The sequence below is a fragment of the Diplotaxodon limnothrissa genome, linkage group LG14 (genome assembly GCF_057381915.1).
Source record: "Diplotaxodon limnothrissa isolate DT_005_m linkage group LG14, D_limnothrissa_male_GT1.1, whole genome shotgun sequence".
Classification (NCBI taxonomy): Eukaryota; Metazoa; Chordata; class Actinopteri; order Cichliformes; family Cichlidae; genus Diplotaxodon; species Diplotaxodon limnothrissa.
Genome location: NC_140609.1, coordinates 31,230,732 through 31,242,582, shown reverse-complemented (window position 1 = coordinate 31,242,582; position 11,851 = coordinate 31,230,732). Strand labels below are relative to the sequence as shown.

The window sequence follows — 11,851 nt, the reverse complement described above, 5'->3', positions numbered from 1 at the left end:
ATTATTACCAGGCTGCGGTTGCTGCTGAGGTTCCACTTTATGCGCACCTTTGATCTCCAAAGATATCTTTTAGAGAAACAATACCCAGCCCAACCCATCCTTTTGAACTCACCAGGTGGGGGCAGCAGTGCTGATATCAACTGAACAGGTGACTGGTGGAGGGAGGTGGTGTCTAGTGTTTTGTATCTTATCTGCTAATACACTGTGTGACTGCTTTGTCAATACATATGGTAACACTAGTGTCAGCAGCTTTGCAATATATTCAAAAAAGGGCCACCCAGCTTGCACTTGGTTCTTTCCATTTTAATGGACCAGCTAACAATAGCAGATAAAGGCATTGATAGAGAAAGAAAACCATCCAACGCTTCTACAACCACAAGGAGACATTTTCAGGCTATAGGATCTAATCCTGCCCTTTGGAAACCAATTTCCCCAGAGACACTTGGATTCACACAACCAGAAAAATGACATTAAAAGACCACAAGATAATCAGTTATGATATGTTCACATTTATTGTGCAGTGACTTTTATATACATACATTTTATACACCTAATTTACATGAACAGAAATAAATTAATCTGCTAATGTTCTTTAACTCATCTGGCTTTAGTGTTGCCATTGACTGGACACAGCAATCGTTGAAGGAGAAAAAGCACAATAATTCCAAGTGACACATGAGTGACAAGGCAGTAATATGAGTCAATGTAGTCTAAGTTTCAGTAGTGTTATATTTTTTACGCACATAAAAGAAGCAGTTGGTAAGAGTTTTAGTGTTGTGAGTTTGAACGAATGGAGAGGCCAGCGTGGAGCTTTGCTTCCACAACTGGATGGAGACAAATGAACAGATGTTAAAAAACTTGTTTAAAACGACACTGTCACACTTGTCTGAAGCACCAACATTTGGTTTTATCTTTTAAATATAGATTAAACACTTTCCATAGTGCTGGTCCTCTGATTTTAGCTTTTAACTATATCAAAGTGTTATTTAAGAGACTAAGTCAGAAAACTAATTACGTCAGTCGTTAGCTTAAATCATTTTTTAAAAATGGCTTTATCTTAGAGAAAAGATGTGCATTATTTTGCACCAATGCATTTAAGGGGGTTTAATGTTCCATAAAATATATTTATCTTTTATATATTAATGAATTAAAGATGTTTCAGACACAATTTTAACTCTGGATTCCTTTTACATTATTATGTGTTGTCATTTACTTGTGGCGATGCATTTGATGTGAAACTATTTTTTATACAACATGGTCAAACAGACGCCCCCTAGTGTCCAAAACATCTCACAAACTGCATCTTTAACATTAGATGACTTACTATTGTGCTACATACAGTATTGTTCACTGACAGACACAAAGATAAAATACAACTCGGCTTAGTAGTGTGTTCTTTATAAAAACTAAATCTAAACGAGCTAATGTGAAAATCGTCTTAAATGTGTACACTGTAGTGTGTGAAAACGATAAAAAAAATACATTAACTGGAGCGGCCAGGTACCCACACACATTAAAGTCTGGCATAGGAAAAGAATAAAAATGTAAACCACTTAGAGATCATCTCTAGGTTTCCCTGTGACAAACTAAATACAGACATCAATTTGCTCTCAACTTTTCAGTGTTGAAGAACCTGACAGGAAGTCTAACTTTCTACTGCTAGCTTATGATAAACACTGACACTACCTAGAGTGACATGCCTATGTAACACGAAACAACACATCAGCTCCAGCCTCCTCTTTTACCATACAGAAACACAGAAAGAATTTACAGGATACACTGATGGCTCTTAAGCACTACAATGCTGCAAGCAGCAAAAACTCTAAGCTATCAAAACATGCAGCCTGTGGTGAGTTTCTACAGTACTATTCAGAAGTTGTTGGTGGTAAATGTCTTTGAGAAAACCCAGAGTTTGTAGATTGTTTTTATTACTATTATATCTATCATAATATAATGATTTTAAACATGGCTCTGTTGTTCCATTAGCCTCACTCAAAATCTTTTCAGACTCTCTCAAATAAAGTGAACAAATAATCGCATGGCAACCGCACTGGAACATCTGATTATTGCACACTAGCACTGAACTTGCAAATGTTCATGCAGAATGAATGAGAAACACACTCCACTCAAATCAGTGTTTGCTCACTATGTGACAGATGACCGTAGAGTTCTTTGGAAGACTGAAAATACATTGTTTGAGTCGGGGAGCGGGGTACATGACTACGTGGCACATCACCGAGACATCTAAAACTCTTTTGTTACAACCTAAGGTGAGAGAGAGAGAGAGATGCTGTGATGTTTTAGAAAATCAGTTTGGGGATCTGACACCAACCGACCACAAGTGGTTTACAGTACGGTCTTTAAAACAGTAGAAAAGGAGGCGTGCCGGAGATGATAATTGCACTGAGGGGTACGAGGGGACGAGAGCATATGTGTGAGGGAATTTATCAACCTCTTTTTCAAGCAAAATCTAGCATTGCATTTAAAATATAATACATCCATATTCAACATTCATGGCATTGTTTCTGTTAAAACACAAAAATATTAAAGACTCACAGGAGTAGTCCCGGCAAAGACAACATTTGATGCCAGGGGCTCATCTGTTTGGAGATGAGAGTTTAAAATTCTTGTATAAAGTAAAAGCCGAAAAAAATATATAAATAAATGCAATCTTTTCAGACACACATTTTCCCCACAAACTACTCTGCACACTGTAGACTAAGTGACGAGACAAGTCGTAAGGCAGAAGGATGAAGAGAAGGACAAGTGAGAGTGAAACGGGGGCTGTTGTGATGGGTCCTGTGTTTAAAGGACAGTGTATCATCTGCACTCGAGCTCACGGGGACTGAGATCCTGACCTGTAGCTCTTGAAGCTGCCGAGCAGACTCTGCATGCCTTTCTTGACGCGGCGAGCCACAGAGTCGGCGGGAGGCGTGGGCAGGCAGGAGGCGAGGCTGGGCGGACGTGCATCCAAACATTTCTGGTAGCGAAGCTTGAAAGAGAACAAAACCACAAACATGGATGTCTAAGGTGACAAAGACAAGACTCAACACTGGATTCCACAACTGTGGCAAATTATCTTCCCACTTAAGGACAAACAGGAACTCTTATTTAGTTTAGTCTCATGCTGACTCATGGTGAGTGTTTCATGTGACTCACCATGCAGGCAGCCTGCACGGCCTCACTCAGACTGGCCGCATTGGGTTCACACCAAAACATGTGACAGGTGAAATCGTGGGGACCTTCCGCCATGATGAACGCAAAGGTGTGGACGTCCTTCCCCACACCCATGAAAGACAGGAAACGCACCCTGCACTCTGACAGCACCTCCTCATCCTAGAGTTTTAAAAAAATAAAAAATACAAAGGTTGTCCAGTCAAAAAAATTTGTTAAAATGTGGAAATCTTCTGCAGTCCACCCTAACCCTCAGACACAACTCTAGATCATCACACGAGGAAAACCAAGTACCTTATAAGTTCTTTTCAACTACCAGCAATATACAAGATGAGTTCAGGAAAACAAATAGGTCAGAAAACAAAGTACCACTTGGTAACACTTGGTATGTGGCTTTGCTTCATCTGTTCAGTTTCTCCTTACAATCTAAATATTTCATGGTAATTTTAGAGTAAATCGCAAAATCCTAGTCATAGAAAAATCATTTGATTTTCAAAGCAATTCCAAAAGAAAAACATTTAAGTTTATCCTCTAGGATGGTTACTGCAAGTGATAAATATCAGAGTCCAGACTATGAGAATCACTGCTATTTCTCACAAAACTTTAAAAAGAAAAAAAGAAAAGAAAAGCGGACAAAAGCAAAAAGGACTGTTCTTACAAATATCTCTTGTGTGTGTAGCTTAATGCCCCCAAATTAATTAAATTACTTTTAATTAAAGTAAAACGTAAATAAAATGACTTATTCCCACAGAATAGAGTTAGGTTTAGGGTTATCACTGATGATGACTTCATCGCACATTTTAAACATACTGATGACAACTCAGAAAAGGACCAGTGAAGATGACAGTCACTGACTTTAATTCCCCATACTGTTCTGTCATGTTCAGACTGTTTTCCAATACCTGTCGTGAAAGTATTGTGAGGGTGGCTGGTGCAACATTCACAAAGACAGGAGTCCAGTCATTTTTATCTCTGCCATTCATTGCTGTCTCTAGTGTTTCATTGACTATGTCCATACCTGAAAAGAACACACACAGAATATATGATCAGCACATCACAAACACGGTCAGCATGACAAAGTACAATAGAAGTATTTAGCACAGCAGTTACACACTTTAAGGCGTTTTCTTACCAACGGGTTTAGCCACAGGCTGATTGCCCAGGTAATAAACACGGAAGCGCTGGAAGAGTTCATTTTTTGGAGCTGGAAACTCTGTTAAGAAGTGAGGAAACATTATGCAACTTGTTCCTATGCTTTCAGAAATTAGGACATTCAAAGTGTCTAACTTTGCTTTACCTTCAACAGGGATGACCACAGGTTTGCCTGGGTCAGAGTTGAGCCTGCTCACCCCTGGCTTGGAGGCCTTTCTCTCCATCATTATCTGAAGTTAAATAAGGGAAAAACTGTGAATTTTAATTAAATTTAAAAAAAAAAAAAAAAAAAAAAAAAAAACAACTCAAAATCAGCGGAGACTCTTTGAATTCATAATGACAAATCTAATAAGGGCTAACCTTTGAACACATCTCATGTAAGCTGGTGGCAATGTTCTTGGCGGGCGAGTCGCAGCGGAAAACGTGACACTTCAGAACTTGGGTCAGGTTGTCTCGTGCGACATAAGCAAAATCCCTGCAGGAGAAAGATTATATACACATACAGAGTGGCTTATTAAATCTGCAGTTTTTAAAAATACGGTTTTAAAAATGCAAGCTTACGAGAACATAAAACACAGACAGACATAGGGCTGGGCCATATCATGCCGGCCACGGTAATACCGGTATAATGTTGGGCAAGGATAAGAAAATGAAATATCGTGATAGAATATGGGTAAAACGTGCATGCGCAGTGCCTTTGTTTTCATACACACATGGCAGAAAAAGCATGCCGGCGGCACAGAATGAGAAGGGCGAAAGAGGGAACGCTGAATGAAACAGATAAACCAGAATTGGTTTGTAAAGCACAAAGCACTATTTTTGGTAGAGCATGCTACCGTGTTTTTTGGAAAATACGGCACACTTAAAATCAATCCTTTGATTTTTCTGAAAATCTACAGTGCCCCTTATAATCCCGTGTGCCTTATGTATGAATTCTGGTTGTGTTTACTGAGCTCGAAACGATTTTATGCGGCACACGGCGCAAATCTGTCAAATGTTTTAGTACGACTTTGCTAAGCTATGAACCCGCACCGCTTGATGGATTGTCAAAGCATTACGGCTATTGTAGGTAGGAGCCTCACGGAGTGATACGTACTGTGCTTCAACATAATATTACCGTATTGTGTGTTTATAACCTCTTTTTAGGTTTTGTGGATATTATACATGGTTATGCTGAGGATATTTCAGCCAAATGCAAATTCCTTGCTGGAAGGAATTTGCATTAGCACTGTTACATTTTTATATAACTTTAATGCACATAAAAAACAGCTGCTGTTTAAGTGAAAATACATTGATTGTATTTTGTCTAGTGTCAATTATATCACCAGTTATATGGTAAATGGCCTGTATTTGTATAGTGTTTTACTAGTCCCTAAGGACCCCAAAGCGCTTTACACATCCAGTCATCCACCCATTCACACACTGGTGATGGCAAGCTACATTGTAGCCACAGCCACCCTGGGGCGCACTGACAGAGGCGAGGCTGCCGGACACTGGCGCCACCGGGCCCTCTGACCACCACCAGTAGGCAACGGGTGAAGTGTCTTGCCCAAGGACACAACGACCGAGACTGTCCAAGCCGGGGCTCGAACGGGCAACCTTCCGATTACAAGGTGAACTCCCAACTCTTGAGCCACGATCGCCCCTATATCGTTATTGCAAATTTTCAAATGTATAGCGTGATAAATATTTTGGGTCACATCGCCCTGCTCTAGACAGACACACACGAAAATAACAACAAAATGGCACACAACAAGAATTATATACAGTTTTTAGAATAGTAATCATTAATGGATACCTTTCCCTGCTCATGATTGAAAATGCAGCATGAAAGAAAAGAAAGAAATACACAATTATTAAGAAATCAGCAACAGGAGGCAATGTTATTAAAAATCCAGCAGAGGGCAGCAGCATGCTGCAAAATAAAGACTAACACAGCCACCATGCCAGATCTCAGAACTGCAGCACATCATTTTAAGTCACTGAGTAAGGACCCAATACAAAAACAGCAAAAAAAAAAAAACCCATTCAAATATGGAAAATAAAGCAGCTTATTCAGTCAGAAGTTATGAAGAATATTCAGGAACTCAACTAAACTAAATTTCACTCAATGCAAAAATTCATCACAGCAAACTTCAGTTAACCTTAAACCGAGTAGGATTTCCGCTCCATTTAAACATTTTGGCATCCATCAGGATAGTTATCAAGATTGTGATATGCAAGATATGATCTGCCCCCCTCCATTTATAAAGTGGAGTTAAATTTACTTAAGCTTAAAATACATTGTGCTTGTCACTATTCAAAGTAACTCAAAAATTGGGAAATGCAAAAAAATTTTTAAAAAAATATTTAAAAAAAAATCCAATCAGGTTTACATGCCCTCCAAAGGTAGATTTTAACCTAGGAAAAAGCCTGGAGATATATTTAATTTGAGATTTAAATAGCCTCATTAGAAACATGCTGTCACTGAGCACCTCAAACAAATTACAAATGCGAGCTACATTTTAATAGAAAGAAGAAAAAAATGCATGTCCAATTAAAAAAAAAAAAAATTATATGAGCTTAAAGTTAAAAATTATATTTTTTAAGTATCATAAAAAACAGCAGAGCCAATGACATTACATTTGTTTTCAAAACTGACTGAAGAAGGCAGTTAAATACATTTTATAGTTCTGCCATTTTCAATTTGCCCTTGTGCTGTGGATACTGACCTGCCGTTGTCTCTGCCGACACCCCAGACCCGGATGCTGCCAATCGGCTGAGCATGAAGCAAAGTCTGGCCCAGCGGGTCGATCAACTTCATGGTGTCATTCTCCAGGACCATTAGCATGTCTTTACCCTGTCACAACACACGTTTCAGTTTGAGAAGTCAGACTAAGCACACATTTCTACAAAATGTTGTTACCCACGGTACTTTAAGTATTTCTCTTGAATTCAAAACACTATTTTAGAAATGGAAATGGAGCATTATCAATCATTTTCAATCAAATCATCAAAGACGAATTGTGGTTGGAACCAACCACTAAATGAAACATGTTTCTGCCCTGCACATTCAAAGAAATTCTTATTAAAAAGAACATTACATAAAATGTCATGAACATATCTGTGTGCGTGTGTCATTACAATCATCTTACCTCTCCCCAGATCCCAGCGGTGTCATGAAGGTTGTGTTTGTGATAAGAGAGCTGCCTGATGCAGTTGTTGACAGCGACACTACTCTTGCCAGGTGCCATGTCGTCCTCAGACATCTCAACCCAGCCCAGAGAGCGCACTGCGAAACACTGACAGTACAAAAGTGCTGCATATTAGTATAAACTAGGACACAAAAAACTCTTTCATGTGCAGAAAACTATTAATCTTTGGTAGGTAGGTAAATAAATAGATAAATAATCAACGCCCCTACACATTTCATATGTCCTACATCTCTGAGACCCATTCCAATGCCAGTTTTCTGTGACAGCATTTCTAAAATGAAAACTGAGACCCAACTACTCTGAACATATTGAAAAAATCTAAAATTAAGCAGATGATTTACCTTAGTTTCTAAGTCTGTGCAGAGTGGAGCAAGCTTCTCTTCATCCTCAGATTGGGAGCAATTATAACTACAATGACAGAAAATAAAGTTAAACATCTCCAAAATTAACACTGACTAATTAGAAAGTTTTAACACCACATACTTCAGGTTGATAGATGCATAGCGTAAAGTTGCTCCTTCAAACTCCTTCAGACTTTGATCAGATGCAACTTCTCCCTCCTCCTAAAGACAAACATTTATGTGCAGATGGAGCCATTTGATCACAGAGCACATATGCATGAAAGGTATGTAAATTCTGTCATATTGTCCAAAATACTATAAGGCTTAGGGTTGTTCCTGGTGACTAACTTACTAGTCTTAAATGGGAGAATGCAAAAACTTTAGTGAGCTAGTCTTAAAGTTCAGGAAAAAAAATCAAGTTCTAATTCATTCTAATGAATTAGGGTAAATAGTCTCCATCAAAAAAAACTGTCTGTTTGTATTTAGGGTGTTTTTAATCCATGAATCATATTCTTTAATAGTCAGATCTTATTTTAAATGTCTGAAATGTGTGGCATAACACTGCACACCCTCTCTGTGAGAGGCCTGCTGCTACCTAATGTGATTGTTTACACCTGAGTTTACCAAGTGTCTTGGCAACCTGCTGCTTGATTGTTAGATACTGTGTTGTTATTTTTTTTATTGATTATTGCACTGTAGAGGCTGGTGAGAAACAACATTTCAGCCTGTGTATTTCTGCAAATACCATCCAAAATTACAATAAACTATCTTGAATCTAGGAACTACCTAGGTTTGTTAGCAGATTCTGAATAACATTAAATGTGCTAACCAACAGCTTTCATTCTTCAGGGATGTAAGCATCCCACCTAGCGAATGCAGTTAAGCATTGATTTATTTGAGTATTACATACAACTATCCTTGTTCTAGATCAAAGTACTGTAGAACATCTGTCTTACCTTCCACCTTATAGATTGATAAACTGAAAAATTTTTCTAACTAAGCAATGACAGCAACATTTAATCTTCTAGGACTCGTTACGCACAACCCTACTAAATATACTCAAAAGACATTTCAAAGAGGTGAGTTGAATAAAACTCTAGCCATGATTTACCTTCCACAGTTCCCCTTCACCAGCACCTTCATCAGTGCTGGACAGTTGGGCCCAAGATTCCTGGAAAAATGTGACAAGACTTACCGTTAACAACAGTTTTACTTGTCAGTGCCTCTGTCAAATTAGGATGCTGGTTAGACCTCACCTCAGGTTCCTCGCAGGGCGTAGTCTCCAGGGACATCGTGGAGGACATCATGGAGTCCCCAACTTTACCCAGGGGTGAAGGAGGCTCCCACTGAGTGGTGCCTGTGGGAATGTGCCAGTAGTACGTGCCCGATGTATCTCGCACCCTCATCCATCCCGAGGGCAGGTCTGTGTCCGTCTCAAAAGCACTGGAATCCCAGAAAGACTCTGAAGGGCGGGAAGTAGGAGACCAAGGTTACTATAGGTAACTTCATCTCAACTAAATGCATGGAAATGCATATTAATTATCTAATTAACAAAGTAAAAAAACATTTTACTTTTTTTGATTTGGTCAACACAACCAGCCTTTGGAAGCGTTGGTGAAGATGTAATAGCTGTTCTGCTTTCTAAATTTTGCCCCTGAGAAAAAACACCCCCCTAATATTGCAGTATTTAAAAGGGGGGAAAAAAAGGAAAGGTTTAAACTAATAATAACTAAAAATAATGAGTTATTTAAGTAATAAAGTATAGCATCTGGCAATCAAACTGTAATTTAAATAAAGAGATGATAATTCACTATTTCCAGGAGTCTCTTTTTTACTGATATGTTTAGCAGCCAAATCATCCTGTGTTGCTTCTATTTTGACCGTTTTGGCTTTTCTTGTTAGCTGCAGTATGATGCTAATAAACAGAGTGTATTCTTCAGATTTTTTAATATCTGCACAAGCTACAACATAAAGTTGTCTAAACACATTGTATGTTTTGTTTAGTTTTTACCTCTGTTGCCATTTGGAGAGCTGTCAGCTGTGTTGTCCTGAGACAGAGCAGGCCAGCTGGACTCTTCATCACTTGGTGTCCCGTTCATGTTGGAAAAAAGCAGGCAAGCGTTCCTCCCCACTCTCTGAGACTCCACATTACTCTCTTCTTCTGCCAGTTTCTCTCCTCTGGTGTCACCTGATGTTTCTTCATCGTCTTCCAATTTACTTTCCTTCTCTTTATCATCCTCTTCTCTCTCTTTATCTTTCTCTTCTGTGGATTCCAGGGTGTCAATGAGAAGCGGCTCATTAAGGATGTTCTTTGACTCCTCCTGACTGAGACCAGGGGTCATTGCGATTTTGGGAGACTTGGTCTGCTCCTCGTTACCCTGTTGATCTTCCTGAGTGGTGTTCTGGTGAGGGAAGTCTTCCCTGTTCCCATTCTGATTGATATTGCAGTTGTGGTCTTGGTCCTGCTGGTTCTCCGCTACTTTCCGCAGCTGGTTTTGGCCTTCCTTGACCCACTTGGCATTGTTGCCGGTGGACTCCTGGTCGCACCAGTGGCTGCCGTCATTCAGTTTGTTCTTTAGCTCTTCGTCTTGCTTCTGTTTATTCACAACATATGTCATATCTTCATCATCATGACCACCCATGGTAACTGTCCATGTAGCTGCTCTGACAGAGAGAGGAAAAAATACATTAGCATTGCCTTTAGCATACTAGTTAGCAGTGATTTTAGCAAAGATTCTCATCAAGGTTTCTCAAATATAGAACGACCACTTGATACAAATACATTCAAATATTTCACAGTGCCCGTTAAATGTTGAATCAGCGAAGTAATAATGTTTAAAAATATGAAGGATGAAGTCCGTTTCTTGTTCGTGTATTCCGGGTTGGTCATTTTACTGGCAACTTTCACTGTTTGGTTTCAGGCGAATACAAAACGCACTTCAGCAGCTTCACCTTCCATTTGCCAACACGACCTTTTTCATTTTTAGATAAACGGGCGCTGTAAAGAGCCTGTATAAACCTGGGTCATTATTTAGGTTCACTCACATGATTGTTTAATAAAACCTAGGTAAATACCGTGGTTTTACTTGTTAGATAACATCGCCGCAATTGGAAATAACGGGCACCGTCCGCCATCACCGACATCTTTGCTAGGCTAATGTTAGCTTCTCGGTTGGCTAGCTAACATTTCCAAACTGCAGAAGCAAAGTGACTGCAGCAGCACTGTTTTTATTAAAAATTTTGACTCACCAGCTCACCAAACTCCTTTGTCGTCGAAATGCGCTAAAATGTGTAGCGTAACTACATATTTCCAAAGATCGTGAGGGCTCTCGCTCGGTTTCTAGGTGGTGTTTTCTGTCTGTGGGCTCGGCTAGTGATGGAGGGCGAACCTGCGTCACGGATTAACGTCACGGCCAGAGCCCACTGCTGCCACTCAGGCACAGAGCAGGAGGCAGACCCAATGAAGGAAAACCGGTCCTTCACACTTCACACACAAATATTGATTAGACGCTGAGCGGGAGGGGGCATACAGGTCGCAGGGTAAGCAGCTCCCGGTCTAACCAAGAAAGAAACCATAACGAGTAAAATAACAAAAGAAGGCATGCAAAATAATCACAGGGAGATGAAGATGACATCAAAAAGAAGCAAAAGTTGGCCAAAAACAGGCTCAAATTGAATTTAACAACCACAGAGAGATGCAAAAGTGACCACAAAACACCTGAAATTAATAAAAATGACCAATGTTAGACGCAATAAAAGAATCAATAAAGAGCTGCAAAATCGCACCACAAGGAGACGGAAGGGTTCCAAAAAGGTGGAAAAATACAAAAAAAAGAAGAGTTTTTTTTTTTTTTGGGGGGGGGGGGGGGGGGGGTTGCATCTGTGTGTGTTGATTCTTGGGGCCTTTTACATTTTTGTTGTCTCTGCATTATATGGGTTGATCCCAAATGCGTTAAATGTTCATATTCATATTAGCAGACCACTTTTTAA

General features: G+C 39.5%; 1 protein-coding gene across 2 annotated transcripts; it reads right to left on the bottom strand.

The window, feature by feature from the left end:
* Positions 1 to 386: 386 nt before the first annotated feature.
* apbb1 (amyloid beta (A4) precursor protein-binding, family B, member 1 (Fe65)) lies at positions 387 to 11,235 on the bottom strand. 2 transcript variants are annotated; one of them, XM_085370910.1, is made up of 14 exons: positions 11,111 to 11,235; positions 9,873 to 10,525; positions 9,118 to 9,323; positions 8,973 to 9,032; positions 8,004 to 8,083; positions 7,862 to 7,928; positions 7,461 to 7,607; positions 7,038 to 7,165; positions 4,687 to 4,801; positions 4,472 to 4,556; positions 4,307 to 4,387; positions 4,077 to 4,192; positions 3,160 to 3,336; positions 387 to 2,992 (listed from the first exon to the last, which is right to left on the bottom strand). In XM_085370910.1, exons 2-14 carry the CDS (start codon positions 10,501 to 10,503, stop codon positions 2,837 to 2,839), a joined length of 2,049 nt encoding a protein of 682 aa, XP_085227036.1. In that variant the 5' UTR covers positions 10,504 to 10,525; positions 11,111 to 11,235; the 3' UTR covers positions 387 to 2,836. The 2 variants fall into 2 exon arrangements, with proteins under 2 accessions (XP_085227036.1, XP_085227037.1); XM_085370911.1 differs by having other exon boundaries at positions 9,873 to 10,520.
* Positions 11,236 to 11,851: the final 616 nt, after the last annotated feature.

What these genes read in the sequence shown, in the direction of transcription:
- apbb1 (XM_085370910.1), bottom strand. Translation starts at nt 10,503, where the DNA reads ATGGGTGGTCATGATGATGAAGATATGACATATGTTGTGAATAAACAG. An exon ending in CGCCCTGCGAGGAACCTGAG is followed by an intron (nt 9,033 to 9,117) that starts GTGAGGTCTAAC and finishes ACATTTTTCCAG; the next exon opens with GAATCTTGGGCCCAACTGTC. An exon ending in TGTGGTCATCCCTGTTGAAG is followed by an intron (nt 4,388 to 4,471) that starts GTAAAGCAAAGT and finishes ACTTCTTAACAG; the next exon opens with AGTTTCCAGCTCCAAAAAAT.